The sequence below is a fragment of the Tripterygium wilfordii genome, chromosome 1 (assembly GCF_013401445.1).
Source record: "Tripterygium wilfordii isolate XIE 37 chromosome 1, ASM1340144v1, whole genome shotgun sequence".
NCBI lineage: Eukaryota > Viridiplantae > Streptophyta > Magnoliopsida > Celastrales > Celastraceae > Tripterygium > Tripterygium wilfordii.
The window spans coordinates 6644442-6659111 of record NC_052232.1 but is presented as its reverse complement, the minus strand read 5'-3'; the positions used below and the strand labels follow the sequence as shown (position 1 = coordinate 6659111).

Sequence of the window (14670 nt, the reverse complement as noted above, 5' to 3'; positions counted from 1 at the left end):
GGTTTTTACCGAATCAAATGCATAAAATGTATTTTTACAAAACCGTGCCGGTTTGATAGCCAGGTCACCGATTTTTCGATCAGACTGACCAACACTGTCCGATTTTTAAAACACTGGTTTAGAAGCTATCAATGAGGGCCTTATACCGTCTAGGACAAAGTTGCTTGAAAACATTTGATTCTTGGTGATTGCTTTTGAAATCTAAATCAAGCACTATCAGAAATCAGTTACTATTTGAAAAAAAAAAAACAAAAACAAAACATACTTCCAGTTTCAGTTACCATTTACCACAACCCAGACCTAGTGGAACCAAAATCAGTTCATGGCTTAGACTTGCATGGGCTAGTAGCAGGCCCAATCATTTGAACACGGGCTTAACCCACCTGATAATAAAGTCCTTAGTCGGCCCAACTTCTAAAGCAGCTCGAAATAAAAAAGAGAAGAACTTCAGTTCCTTTCACTCTCAGTATTTGAACAAGTTTCCTGCTGAACAAGCAAAGCCAAAGCGACGAAGAGAAGAAGAAGAAAAAGAGAAAAACAGAGAGAAGTTTAAGCTTGAAGTTTGTTGTAATGGATGTTATAAAGGTACAGCAGATCTCGACGAGACCAATCGAGAAGGTGATTGTGCATCCTCTTGTTCTCATAAGCATCGTCGATAACTATAACAGAGTCGCCAAGGACACTCGAAAGCGCGTCGTTGGGGTCCTTCTCGGCTCCACTTTCAAAGGCACTGTTGATGTCTCCAACAGCTACGCAGGTTCTTCTCTGGTTTTCTTGAAAATCTTGATCTCCAAGTTTTCAAGTCAATTTAGATCTGTTTGAGATCGATTTTTTCCTAAACGTCTGAGTAATTTTTTTCTATTTAATTGGATATTAATATTGGTGCATGGAATTATACGCTTTTGAATTCTGTTGTGGAATCGTTGAATTGTAAGTTAGGTGTCGCTTATTAAATTAACTTTTTTAGATAGAATGCTGTTGTGTGGTATGTCACCTCAGATTTGTGCTAGTATTCTATGTCAAGGTTCTAATGTAATGCCTTTGGTTCAGGAAAGAAATTTAGACATTTTGTTGTTAATTTTTGTTATCAATGGCCTCAAAGATCTATAGTCCCCTATGAAACATTAGCTACCATGATATTAGTACTGGTAATTCTACTGGGGCGTTGTTGTTTGCTGTTTTCTTTCGTAGCACTTTTCTATCATCTTGATTTGAGTGCCTCTTTTGTTTCGGTCAACTACATTACTAATCTAATATTAATTTTTTTACAGTCCCCTTTGAGGAAGATGAAAACGACCCAAGTATCTGGTTTCTTGATCACAATTACCATGAATCTATGTTTTCCATGTTCAAGAGAATAAATGGTTGGAAACTGTTCCCTTACTTCAATTGCATTGTATATCAATTGATATCGTCATATTGACATATCACTTCTTTTCTTTCAGCAAAGGAGCATGTTGTTGGATGGTACAGTACAGGTCCAAAACTGCGAGAGAATGACCTGGATATTCATGGATTATTTAATGAGTAAGACTTTTGCCTATGATTTACTAGATCTAACATGATTATTGTGGACTTCATATTGAATATTACTTACTTTAATTTCCCTCTTTTTTTAAACATACTAGCCCAAAATTGTTGATTTTCAACGTACTACAGAATTTTATATGATTATACTGATCCATCGAAAGCAGAACCTAGAATGTTTAACTGCAAAGATGAGTGGAATGACTTCATGTCCAGCCTTGGAAGGGCAGAACTCTCTCTCTCACTCTAACCGCACACTTTACGCTTCACATTTTTTCTCCTGTTCTCACTTCATTGACCAAATTTCATCTCTGGTATGTGCAGCTATGTTCCAAATCCTGTCTTGGTGATAATTGATGTCCAACCTAAAGAGCTGGGAATACCTACAAAAGCTTACTGCACTGTTGAAGAGGTGAAAGAGGTAAGGAGATCTGTTTTTTGATTAGAGTAATGGGAATGGGCTGGTTAGTTTGTTTTTTGAGCTGCCTATTTAGTCGTATGTAATACACCTCGAGACTTCTTTGGTTTCATCTTTTCATTTTAAGCTCGATTCATGGATTGGGTAGTTAACTGATGGTTTTATATTTTTCAGAATGCCACTCAGAAAAGCCAGAATGTGTTTGTGCATGTTCCCTCTGAAATTGCTGCTCATGAGGTTGAGGAAATTGGTATGCCATCAAGATTGGAAGTTACTGTCATCTTTTCGGGAATATGAAGTAGACGCAAATTGCTTTTTGTTGCATAAAGTTACATGAATTGTTTTTCCTGGATGGACAATATTTGGTTTTGATTTTTATCTAGTCTACACCTGATCTGCAGGTGTGGAACACTTGCTTCGGGATGTGAAGGATACAACTATTAGTACCCTTGCAACAGAGGTCTCATCTCTTGACTGTGTCTTGCTGCTATCTGTGTTAGGCATCCATTTGTATCTAACACAAAGGAAGCACCGGTGTGTTGCCCATCATGCATGCCAAGCTTTCTGCAGAAATATTAAGTGTTGTTTTTCCCATGCAGGTAACTGCAAAACTTACAGCATTGAAGGGGTTAGATGCACGATTGCGGGAGATACGGAGTTATCTTGACCTTGTTATCGATAAAAAGCTCCCTCTGAACCACGAGATCTTGTACCATCTACAGGTTCATTTTTTTATTTCCCTTATGTTTACATGCGAACATGTGGCCAGTGGCCCAGTGATAGAATTGTAGGGGTACAACCTAGAGGTCACAAGTTCAATTTCTAGAAACAAACTCTCCACATATTGTGTGAGGTAAGGTCTGCGTACATCTTGTCTATTCCGGACCCCGTCCACTATGGGAGCCTTGTGCATGAGAGTTATTTACCTACCTTTGTTTACTGATTAATTGAATTTAGAACAAATTAACAGAAGGTTGTGAAACAATTGAAGGCACCTGCCTCTATTTTCTGTAAACAACTAGAATTAGGAAGAGAGTGTGAGTGAAGTGGCTTTTCTTTCTATTATGTTCTTCAAGCTGCTGCTATGGTTTCACTCAAAAGTTCTTGACCTTTTTTATCCCTCTGTTAGTGAAGGTATGTTGATAAAACTGGTGATGTTTTTAACATTTTGTATGCACCGGATGTGCTTTAGTTTTATTTTGATCGGGGGTATTTAGGTTTAAATGGTGATAATTGAGAGTTTGTATATCTGACCTTCACTTCGGTTTTGCACTGCTACTTCTCATTTCTTATGTTTTTATCCACATGCATTTTTTGACATAGGTTTAGCATTATTCGTTTTATGAATGCAAATGATTTGGAAAGTAAATATAAAGTTTTACCGGTCACTCTGAGTTTACCTATCATTTCTCATCTCCTCCTGGATCTGGTTTATTCATTGATGCTTATTGGCAAATCTCAAGTATGCTCTTCTAAAATATGGTGAATGACAATGATTTTTCAATAAAGTTATCTGTCAATTTCTTGTGCTATGCTTGTTCATTTTTCTTCATTCAGATTCCCTGGGGCTTGCTTGGGAAGAAGGTTTCAGGAGGCGTTAGTGGGTGAGGTTTTGGGGATTAAATTTGTAAGAAAACTGTATTAGAGAAATAAATAAATAAATAAATAAATAAATGAGGTGAGGTGAACCTGAAACATCTCACATAAAATTTAAAACCCAACCCCCATACACCTCATTTAGGTTTAAATCCTAATCCCCAAACTCCTCACATAGGTTTGATTTCTAATCACCTCCTTCCTCCCAAGCAAACCCTTAAAGTTTTATTTTTAACTTGGTCATTCCTGCTACTTGTGCTTCACTTTCTCCCAATTGACTATTATGAAAATTGGCCATCTTCTAACCATTGGTGTCTTTTCAAAATTCCGTAGGATGTATTCAACTTACTTCCAAACCTCAATGTGGCTGAGTTGGTGAAGGCCTTTTCTGGTAAATATATAACATTGCCCTTCTTCCTTACCCCATATTTTTTTTAAAAATTATGTTACCAATTGTTAACTTATTATTTCCTGTCTGCAGTGAAAACAAATGATATGATGTTAGTTACTTATCTTTCTTCAGTCATTCGAAGTGTAATTGCTCTCCACAACTTGATAAACAACAAGGTGAGAAGATACTTAGAATTTCTATTTTGTTTGTTTGGGGTTGTACAGTTTACTCTTCTCTATCAGGAAAGAATTAAGGATGATATATGTGGTTGTTTTATATAATTTAGAGCTGCATGGGAATCGTTCGCTGTTGTTTAAAGCTAGGTATGACTGTCCACTTTTGATGATTAATTATATATTATTTTCCAGTACTAAACCTAATTCTTGAATAGAAAATAGCTTATGCCTACAAGTTAGACCCTGCTTTGGAATTTATTGTTCTTCTTAATTATCTGTTGGAATATCTCTTGCGACTTGAAGGTTATAGAAAACTGAACTTTGCAAAGATCACTCATATTTGTTTGTGCTTGGTTACTGAACTGAGAACTTGAATTTCATCAACTTGCCATGTTATGCATGCCAATTTCAATAAGCTCCACATGTTAAGCATGCCTGCAACAAGTTTTGTTTTTCGATCAGCTAATATCATCTGTCGGTAACTTCAGCTTAAGCCATCTATAATTTATGATGAACATCATTTGCATCTCATTTTTTACTAAGTACACCCTACTTTAGTGTGTATTTAAAGGGTTAATGGGATGTACTTAGTAAAAAACGGGGTGCAAATAATGTTCATCATAATTTATTGTTCTTGTATGGGCTGATCAAATAATTTCGGAAATTTTTGTTTCAGCTGCTGAACAAAGAATACGAGAAAGCAGAAGACGCAAACCCAGTTGCTGTACCTGTTGCGGCTGGAAGCTAAGGATATGTAATGTAAAGATTTGACATGTTTTGTTTTCCTTAAAGATGAGAGGGTGGAAGCAATGGACGTCTAAGAGGAAATATCATGCCTGCATTATATGTTAAATAAGATATCTGTTATTATGAATTGCATGTATAATTTAACTGTTAATTTGTTCAATCTTATTAATATCATACTCAAATGAAACACAACTTTCTTTGAGAAATTGTGGGCTTTACGAAGCTGATCAAATTATTATAGGCCCAATTAAGAACACATCTTAATCCAGTTAACTACTTAACATATCATATTGGGCCAAATTTTGGCCCAGTCGATTCAAAGAATCGGTGCCGTTTAGGTCGTCTTCTACACCTCACTCACTTTCGTCTTTCCCTTCTGATAGAAATTGAACGAGTAAGACAAGTCTAAAACCCTATTTCTCTTGCGATACGCTTCAACAGAAGTAAAACGTACCGTTTCGTCTTGTGTGGTAAGAGGAAGATGACGTTCCACTCTGTGGTGATTCAGAAGCTATTGAGCACAAATGCTCACATTGGCCGCCGCGTGGCGGCGGCGCACCACTTTAAGGTTTTCAGCTACGGCGTTCGAAACGATCAGAGCATCATCGACAGCGACAAGACTCTTATCTGCCTGCGCAGTGCCGTCCAATTCATTTCTCACATGGTCCGCAACAACGCGCGGTTCATGTTCGTCAATACGAATCCACTATTCGACGAAATTGTGGAGCTGATGACCAAGAAGATCGGCCTCTACAGTCCCCGAGACTCTCAAATCTGGAGATTGGGTGGGTTCTTGACAAACCGTTCCAGTCCCAAGAAGTTCCGGTCGAGGAACAAGAAGGTGTGCTTCGGGCCGGTCCAGCCACCAGATTGTGTTGTTGTATTGGATTCGGAGCGGAAGAGCTCGATCGTGCTCGAGGCAGACCGTCTGCAGATCCCGATTGTTGCGCTGGTGGACCCCGCTGTGCCATGGGACTACTACAAGCGGATTGCTTATCCGGTCCCGGCTAATGAGTCGGTGCAGTTTGTGTATTTGTTCTGCAATGTGATTACCAAAACTTTCTTACTTGAGCAAAAGAGGGCCGGATTGTTGAAAGGTGATGGTGGAAGCAAGGAGGCAAAGGCTGTCAAAGGAAAAAATGGGTAAGTGAAAGATTTGTTCTTTCAGTGAATTTGTGTTGTGTGGTTGTGGAATTTTGGATGATATACCTGTATCTGTGCTGCCAATGGTGATATGGAACATTTAATTTCTACTTCATATATGGTAGGCTGTATCTATGTAAATGAAATGATTGATGATGTGAATTGGGAAATGAGAGTGGGTTCTAGAGGATGTAATAGGGATTAGGGAACATGTGTTTGTTAACTTGCTTTGTTTATAATTTTGGAGCAAAGCTTGTGAATTTGCTTTGCATCCTGGTAGTTTATTTGATTTATACGGAGGGTTCTGTGTCGGTGTAATGGTACGGCTATGTGGTAATTTGATTCTGTTCTGTGGAAGGAGGAATGACTGAAGGACTGATTTTTCTGTGGAAGATTCAGAGAGAGATCAATTTGTAGAGAGTGGATTTTGCATTTTTCTTTCGACCGAAAACAGGAAATTTTACAAACTTGCCTGGTGTTTTTCACAAAACATCAGCGGAAATCACTCATTTATCAACACTTTTTGGCATGTGTGAGTTCAGTTGACTTTGGCTAAATACACTTTACCATGAGTCCATGACTACATCCGTATATCGATATATTAGCTTTGATTTGCGATAATCAAGAAAATTATACATGAATTATAAGTTCATAGTATTGCTATGTCTTGATTATAACGTTTATCTTTCCTCTATCTGTATTTGAAGGGAAGAGAAATTATTGTCGTAAAACCTGAGGAAAATCAGAAATTCGTGATGGAGAAGTTAAAAAAATAAGGTACCAGAACTACTAATTATTTTTTTTATTGGAATTGAAAGGTAAAAAAGAAGTAGCTTTATAGTTTTTTTATGCATGTACGAGATAAATTCTTTATTGGATGCATTTTTCATTCGTTTTCTTGTGCAGGAGATCAATCACTTGCAGTGGAGGGATTCATTTCTACCCTTTGCTTGATACTGGGAAAGAAATTCGATGAGTTCAAATTTTATAGCAGTAGATAGTATTCACTTTCACTGATCAAACTTCCGGTTTCTTTGATATTCGACTGCCCTGTAATTGCCATACTGCAAACATTCTTTATTCCGTGTATGTTTTTGATATCTTATTCAGAAGGCAAATGGCCTGCCGCGGCTCAAAGGTTTGATGCTTTTCTCTTCATGCCGCAGATTTGCAAATTCGATTAATTAGTCTTTCCTTTTCAATGAGATCACTAAAGTCATATTAGCATGCTCAATGAGATCACTTTAGTCATATTATCATGCTCTCGTTTTCACCTTTCATCGTACCACCTCTGGGCCAGGTTGCTATGGTTTCGGCATAAATACTTATCTCTGTATCCAGGTCTGTGTTATATGTAGCCTCGGGGTCTGACCTAAGCACTATGTTGGCTCAGGTAAGCCAGACCTTTGCATTAGTTTCTAAGCATTTAGTTCAAGTGACTGAGTTTATAGCACTTCCACTCGTCTTTGCACTCTCTTAAGCATCTGATTGCTTACTCGAGTCTAGGGAATTTTTATTAGTGTTTGTCACTACTGAATGCACAGGTGAAGATTGTCAGTCAAGTCCTGAGACAGGGATAGTTGGGTTACGGGTTACCCACTGTATGAATGCATGAATGTAAAGACATTAAGAGCCCGTTTGGTTGCTACAGTATTGTGATAATTGGAATCACATTGCTTTACAATGTTTGGTATAACTAATGCTCTGAAAATCAAATTCTCATGGAACATATATATCAAGGCAAATTTTATCATGTAAAAATAACTAATTTGTAGTGTTTGGATAAAAAGGTTGCTAATATTTTTCATTCTTTGTTTGGTGCAAAATATAAATTTAAGGTATAACATTATTTATTTATTGTGATGATATAATATATACATATACTCCTATTAATGTTAAAAATAGCAATAGCAACAATTATAATAATAATTAAGTCAAGTCAATAATGTAGCTCCTATGAGTCCATTAACAAACATGGTCTGAAAGAGGAAATGGATGTCCGCTCTCAAGAAGTGGCTGTCAATTTTCTTTGTTATAGCCTAAGTTTTGTTTTTTTTTTTTTTTTATGTGACTGTTATAGCATAAGTTTTAAGTTGACCAATATTTAGTTTTCCTTTGACTCATCTAATTTTGTGGGCCCAAACATCAAAAATTAAAAAAACTTTTTCAATACACATGTTTTCCCGTGAAACAAATAGGGAACTCGTAGAATCACATTTTACCATTTTAGATGTCAAAAAATAGGGAAATTGTAGTGGAATGGATATAATAAAGCAAGATATGGACAAGAAACAATGGGCCAAGTTAGTGGGCCTTTTTTTTAAAAGGGCCTTCCTCTTTCGGCTTCGGTAAGTGACAGTATCGGTTACTGCGCTGCGCACTACCTACCGAGACGGCGAGAACAAGAGGAGAAGACGGAGCTTCGAAGCAGAATTCAGAAACAGCATCAATACTCGAATAAATCGAATTGAATCTCCTTCTTCTTGGACTTCGACTGTTGCGGTTCGAAACCACATCAATAGAAGCAGAAATCGCGTCAATACGATCCTGCATCTGCTTTTGGTACGGAGATATTTGTGCTTTATTCCTTATTATTCATCGATTATCATTCACCTCCGATTCACGCTGCGTCTTTGCTTCTTATGATTCTTCCTTGTTTGATTAGAAAAATATTCGTGAAAATTGTTCAAATTGTTGAACATTTGTTTTATTCAATATATCAGATTTTGTTGTTAAGTATGATGAGCTTGAAAAACCGGGAAAAAAAGATGATGAAGGATACCTGAAGCTGAAGTAGAGAACGCATTAAATCTTTTCTTTGAAGGGATCATATTTTTTAAAGTTATGTGATTATTTGCTTAATTTTTTGGAGGGGGCTGGACCTCACACCTTGTGCTAGTATTACATCGTATTAGATTATTTTGACTGCTTTGTATCTATTTCATGTTCATTTAGTCGATATTTCTGTTATTTGAATAAGTTTAATGTTAAAGCCAAATTTGGTTTCAATACATACCTTGTGGGATTATTTTTCGATTCCCTTATTGTTTCCGCATTATATTATTCTTAACTATACTTAATTCTACAGAATACTTAAAATTTTATGATTTTACAATACTATTTTACAATTCTGATTTTACAGTCTCTTCCTATTTTATGTAAAATCTTGATTTTGAGTCTTGACTAACTTGTTCATTTCTCTCACAGAAATACCGTGCTCTCAATTCAGACACCCAAATTCACGTACCTAACTATAAGATAGAAATCAGATATGGCCGCCAAAAACCCTAAGAAGGTCAATCTCCTTGATCACCACTCCATCAAGAACATCCTCGATGAATCCGTCTCCGAGGTAAACCCTAATTTTCTGCTCGCTTGAATTTCAATCCGTTGATATCTTGTTTTTAATTATTACTTTGCATTGAATTGATTATTTTTTCCCATTTAATTTGAACTTCGAAGGTTGTTACAACCCGTGGATTTGTGGAGGATGTTAGGATGAGCAATATAAGACTGGTGCTGGGGCTGGTTATCATTGTTATTGCTCTTTTTGCCCAGTTTTACAAGAAGAAGTTCCCTGAGAACAAGGACTTTCTTATTGGTTGCATCACATTATATCCTTTTTTATTATTTTGCGTTTTAAAAAAATATTTTTCTTGATATGATTGCATTGTACTTGATTGTTGTGTAAATGATGGTATTTTTTTTTCCTGCTAACATGTTTTGTGAATTTTCGACATCTTGCTGGGGTTTATATCTTACATACATATAATAGAGTGGGCATAATCAAAATATAGTGAAGAATAGCTGAAGCCTTAATATATGTTGGAACTGAATGATCTAAAGAATTGATTTAATAGTAATGTTTTGTTTTGTTTTCTCTATTCTTGATGCATTCGTGGATGCATCCTTTTCACTGGTTGTAATTAGTCTTTACATTGCTAGTATTTTTGGTCCTTGGCTTTCGCCTATGTAGCGTTCAACAGATTATTGCAGTTTATAATATACACAAAGGAAAAGATGCAATCTTGTTTACATTGTAATTTGTCAAATATACTTTTCTTTGTTTATGGTGTAACACATTTTTCATTACGCTGTTAGACATTTGTCGTTCAATGAGCCTGCATCGTATCTGTTGTGTTGTTTTGGCTACTACATAGTAGTAGTACTTTGTTCACTTAGTTGCTCGGTTCAGCTCTTACTGCTTGTTGCTGTGGTTGGTTATGTTATAATTCAAACTCATTTTTTGTTTTCTGTTTTTGTCATTTGGTATCAATTGGTAATCTCTGCTAGCAACCTGTCTGCAAATTGAAAAGTTATCCCTCGTATCCACATTTTCCTGTCGAACTTTTCCTTCAAGTGAAGAAAATTGTGCAACTGCTCTTAATATTTTTATATGTAAAGCTGTAATTTGTTAAGTTCTGCCATGGTGACTTGTGGACCTTATTTTGGCTTCCCTCCTTTTTTTGCAGTTTTCTTAAGTCTAATTGTGACTGTTGCTTTATGCAATTATTATTTAAAAATCTCGTGCAGGCAGCCTGTATGATTATTTACATAATGTTTATGAAATCTCACTCTTGGTAGTGTACTAGTAAGTTTGCATAGTACTTATTTTACATATATAGTTCTTTGATCAGTTCTCTTGGCGCACTCCCTTTATGTGCTTGCATATGCATGCTAATGAATTCAAACAAGTGCAAGTTGGTGCCTTATTGTAATTGTATACCCTATGTTGGCAACATCACATACATGATGTTATTGATTTGTTTGCACCTTTGTTGTTGCATCTGTATGTTTAATGTACATTTTTTTTTTGTGTCTAGTTCTATGATCACTGTTCTCTAAACAGTCCATATATATGTTATTACTCTATGTTATTTCTTCGTTCGCTAATATGATAAAGTGGGGTCTATATCTTACATGCATATGATAAGAGTGGGCATAATCAAAATATTGTGGGGAATAGCTGAAGCCTCAATATTTGTTGGGGCTGAATGATCTAAAGAATTGATTTAATAGTAATGTTTTGTTTTGTCTTCTCTGTTCTTGATGCATTCGTGGATGCGTCCTTTTGACTGGATATAATTAGTCTTTACATTGGAAGTGTGTTTGGTCCTTGACTGTCATACATATGTAATTTTCAACGGATTATTGCAGTTGATAATCTACACAAAGGAAAAGAACGCAATCTTGTTTACTTATCCTCCTGAGGTAAGTTAGTCTATATCTTCAAGCTGCATAAATTGCTTTAGCAGTTATGTTTGTCTGATAACATGTCTACATATCTCTATTCAAAAAAAAAATCTATTCAAAAAACATGTCTACATGTCGTGCATATATATTCTGGTGTCGTTGTCCTATGCCCGGATGGTATAACATGGATAAATTTAACTGGTTAATCAATAATTTTACTTGCTTTGCGGTTGAGAATGCTCATAAACCATATTGTCATGTGCTACTGAGACTTAAGGGGCAGTGCATATAATTTTTTCTACTACAATTTCTGGTACGCTTGAATTGAATAGTAAATGTTCCGTCAGATGAAAGAGAGCATATGATTTTGTCTTTTTGGAGTTGGTATTTTTAACTACTCCCTAACACGTGTTCAGATAAGCACAACTGATGCATGCTGATAGTGTTCTCAAATTTTTAATGAGGATAAGTAAAGGAATGCTTGCGAATTTTTCTAAGCTCTATTGTGGTATAATTAATGGTATGGTTAATGAGAATACTTTATGACATATGGACAAAGCTTTGGTAGCCTGTTCTTTGTACAATCATTCTATGATTTTGAAGTGGCGTGGAGGTTTAGTTAACAATTAATATTTTCTTAAAAGTGAGTAAATTTGTGATATCTTCTTCCAGTGGGATTTTGGGTCAGGGTTGAGTTACATTGCATATATCTGTTTGAGAGTTTGTTCTATTCAAAAAAATCTGTTTGAGAGTGGTGTAACTTGAGGAGCGTCTCTCCCTGAGTGTGCACGTGGGTATTTTTGATGTAGGGTTTTAAATATGTTTAGGGAGTTTGAATCTTATTTAATGGATGAATAGGTTCTGGCACCACCATATTGAACATAAATCAACTTTCTTACTCCTTTTTTTTTTTTTTTTTCTTCTTTTGGGTCGGGAGTCTGGAGAGGGGGGCTTTGGGGGTGCCTTTGGCAAATTTTTTTTTTTCCTCCTTCAAAATTAACCCTGGAGACTTAATTGCAAGGGTGAAGGATATGGAGATGCTGGGTCAGTACTTGGAAGCAAGTATGTCAGAAACTGTATGCGTTCTTTGGAGATTTTTTAATTATCTGTGATGCAAAATTCTGCTTTACATCAAATCAAGTTTCCTGGCTTAATTTGCTTTTCCTTAGGAACCCAACCACTTAGGACAGGCCGACAGGATCCAATCTGTGTGGCCTCTCTTTTTTTTAACATGTTGTTCTCTTGTCTAGTCTTCTGTTAGCAGAGGCAATGCCTTACTCAGCTGTACCCTGAACCATTGGCTCTATATATGGAAGAAGTCGGAGTGATTTGAGCATCATATTTTTGAGTTGTTGAATCTTGTTCCGCTCAACATATCATTTCCCATAACGTATATTTCTTGGGAATTGGGGTTTAGCCTTGCTCTTTATTTTGACCGAACCAAATTAAATTTAATATTGCGGTATTGTGGTCTACTCAATAATACATTATGACAAATCAGTTTCATTGTGGTATATTGGAAAGTTGATTCAGGTCACTGGTTTAGTCTCTCCTCAATATGGGGTGTAATGTTGCAGACATCTTGCCCTCCCCTGATTCCAATAAAATTTTGGCATGCAAAAACTATTTGCCTTGGGATTTATGAAAAACCTCTCTGCATAAAATCAGGCTTCATCCATGTGCTTTTTTTTTTTTAACCTTCTAAAATGTTAAAAGATATTGTATTCAGCAATCAGTTGTGAGATTACATGTGCTTTCTTCTTTATGGATATGTTGCTTTGTTGCGGAGTGTTTGGATTTTGGAATATTACAATACTTGCTATTCCTTCCCCTTTTTGTCGATTCACACTATCCAATTATGCGTCTGACAGTGAAAGTAGATTGTACCTAGAATAAAATTGACAGTGAACTTATCAATTTTGTTTTCTTATGTGAATTGTTCTATGTGTTGCTTGAATGTTAGCAAACAATGTGATTATGCCTGTAGAACCTGCCTTGCTACTCAGAAACCACAGGCAAAGTTAAGTAGTTCGAATAGTTTTCTGCTCTACTCACTATCTTAGCCGCCCATTTTTCTGCAGGGATCCTTCACCAGCACTGGTTTGGTGGTCTCCTCAAAATTGCCAAGATTTTCTGATCTTTACACAATTACAATCGCTACTTCAGATCCCAAATCAATTTCAGCGGGGAAACCAGTAGAATTAACCAAAAGTGTTACTCAGTGGTCTCTCTCTCTCTCTCTCTCTCTAACACACACATATATATACACACATACACACGCGTGCGCCATATTTCTAATCTGTCCCAATATTGTAGGTTTACCAAGGATGGAATTTTGGTGGAGGGCCTTTTCTGGAAAGATGTGGATGCACTAATAGATGAATATGCAGGAGAAGCCAAAAAGAAGAAGTGATTTAAAACTTTTTTAGGCCTCTTGGAATAGGTCGTTAGTTGGGCAGAATAGTTACAGCAGTCCTGCAACTTGAGTACTGATGTTCATCAAAATATACATTTTGAATCCAAACTACATGTGATTGAACATTGAACTTGTGGCTTTTCATCGAGAAAAGAGAGAAAATCCTTGTGTTGACTTGGAGAAACAATTAATATTGTCCATTGTTTGAGCTAATACAATTTATGGTTGGACTATAGTAATCCTGTCTTTTTTTTAAGGCATGGTTGGACAATGGTTATCAGTTGATATGCTGTGTGGATTGTTTTGTCTATTACCATATCTGACACATAAAGTCTGTGGGGTTTGCTTTGCCTGTGCTGTGTTAATTAGTGCAAATCCTGCCATTTGGGGGTGCCCTTTTGCATTTATATTTCCGTCATTATTGTTCTAGGTCCAATTAAGAATGTAAATGAATTTTGGTATTATGCTTTGGCTTTGTATTGTTGGCCATCTGAAGTGATGTCCTCATTAAATTCTTTGCTGTGTGGTTGGAATCCTTGGAATTATTGGTAGTCACTGTTGTAGTTATCGCATTTGTCTTTCTCTTGTCGTGTCTTTACTACTTTAAGGAGATATTATTATGTTAATCAATTGAATATGGAAACTGTCTATTTCTTATATTGATTACTACTGTCAGTGGAGGCAAAGATTTTGACCTCTTGAAGCCGTCGAAGAGGTAGGCAAGGCCAAACGCGGCGGCTGGTCAGGGAGGGTGGTGACTGTGGATCTCTCTTCTCGAATGAATCTATGGCTCTAAGAATTCTTTAAAATACAAACAAAATGCATGTCATTGTTGTTCTAAAATAGATTTCTTATCCAACCCATACCATATCATATTATCTACTTTTTTTTGGGTAAGGAAAAAAATTCATTAAAAGTAAAAAATATACAGATATGATGAGGAAGGGAAGAGAATGAATAATAATTTTCTCTCTCATGTTTGGATAAATAAATGAAGAAAGGAAAAAAAATTAGTTTAATTTACTAATTTATTCTTATTTTTTATGTTAGAGTGTTATCAGCC

The 14670-nt window shown here is 36.2% G+C and overlaps 3 protein-coding genes across 4 annotated transcripts; all 3 read left to right on the top strand.

Annotated features, from left to right (window-relative positions):
* Nucleotides 1–448: 448 nt before the first annotated feature.
* LOC120002943 (26S proteasome non-ATPase regulatory subunit 7 homolog A-like) lies at nt 449–5061 on the top strand. 2 transcript variants are annotated; one of them, XM_038851920.1, is made up of 10 exons: nt 449–757; nt 1272–1364; nt 1446–1527; nt 1852–1948; nt 2120–2195; nt 2347–2405; nt 2545–2667; nt 3875–3932; nt 4023–4108; nt 4219–4717. In XM_038851920.1, exons 1-10 carry the CDS (start codon nt 571–573, stop codon nt 4273–4275), a joined length of 918 nt encoding a protein of 305 aa, XP_038707848.1. In that variant the 5' UTR covers nt 449–570; the 3' UTR covers nt 4276–4717. The 2 variants fall into 2 exon arrangements, with proteins under 2 accessions (XP_038707848.1, XP_038707776.1); XM_038851848.1 differs by lacking the exon at nt 4219–4717 and adding an exon at nt 4785–5061 and having other exon boundaries at nt 450–757.
* A 155-nt stretch (nt 5062–5216) lies between these two features.
* Nucleotides 5217–7203, top strand: LOC120009631 (ribosomal protein S2, mitochondrial-like). The gene is made up of 3 exons (XM_038860317.1): nt 5217–5998; nt 6706–6775; nt 6905–7203. Exons 1-2 carry the CDS (start codon nt 5337–5339, stop codon nt 6725–6727), a joined length of 684 nt encoding a protein of 227 aa, XP_038716245.1. The 5' UTR covers nt 5217–5336; the 3' UTR covers nt 6728–6775; nt 6905–7203.
* A 1136-nt stretch (nt 7204–8339) lies between these two features.
* LOC119998385 (probable signal peptidase complex subunit 2) lies at nt 8340–13809 on the top strand. Its single transcript, XM_038845706.1, has 6 exons — nt 8340–8560; nt 9206–9350; nt 9461–9612; nt 11128–11209; nt 13273–13415; nt 13508–13809. Exons 2-6 carry the CDS (start codon nt 9270–9272, stop codon nt 13602–13604), a joined length of 555 nt encoding a protein of 184 aa, XP_038701634.1. The 5' UTR covers nt 8340–8560; nt 9206–9269; the 3' UTR covers nt 13605–13809.
* The last annotated feature ends 861 nt before the right edge of the window (nt 13810–14670 follow it).

Coding starts and splice junctions, on each gene's coding strand:
- LOC120002943 (XM_038851848.1), top strand. CDS start 571: ATGGATGTTATAAAGGTACAGCAGATCTCGACGAGACCAATCGAGAAG. Junction 3,933..4,022: donor GTTGGTGAAGGCCTTTTCTG/GTAAATATATAA, acceptor TCCTGTCTGCAG/TGAAAACAAATGATATGATG. Junction 4,109..4,784: donor ACAACTTGATAAACAACAAG/GTGAGAAGATAC, acceptor TTTTTGTTTCAG/CTGCTGAACAAAGAATACGA.
- LOC120009631 (XM_038860317.1), top strand. CDS start 5,337: ATGACGTTCCACTCTGTGGTGATTCAGAAGCTATTGAGCACAAATGCT. Junction 5,999..6,705: donor GCTGTCAAAGGAAAAAATGG/GTAAGTGAAAGA, acceptor CTGTATTTGAAG/GGAAGAGAAATTATTGTCGT.
- LOC119998385 (XM_038845706.1), top strand. CDS start 9,270: ATGGCCGCCAAAAACCCTAAGAAGGTCAATCTCCTTGATCACCACTCC. Junction 11,210..13,272: donor TGTTTACTTATCCTCCTGAG/GTAAGTTAGTCT, acceptor ATTTTTCTGCAG/GGATCCTTCACCAGCACTGG. Junction 13,416..13,507: donor ACCAAAAGTGTTACTCAGTG/GTCTCTCTCTCT, acceptor CCAATATTGTAG/GTTTACCAAGGATGGAATTT.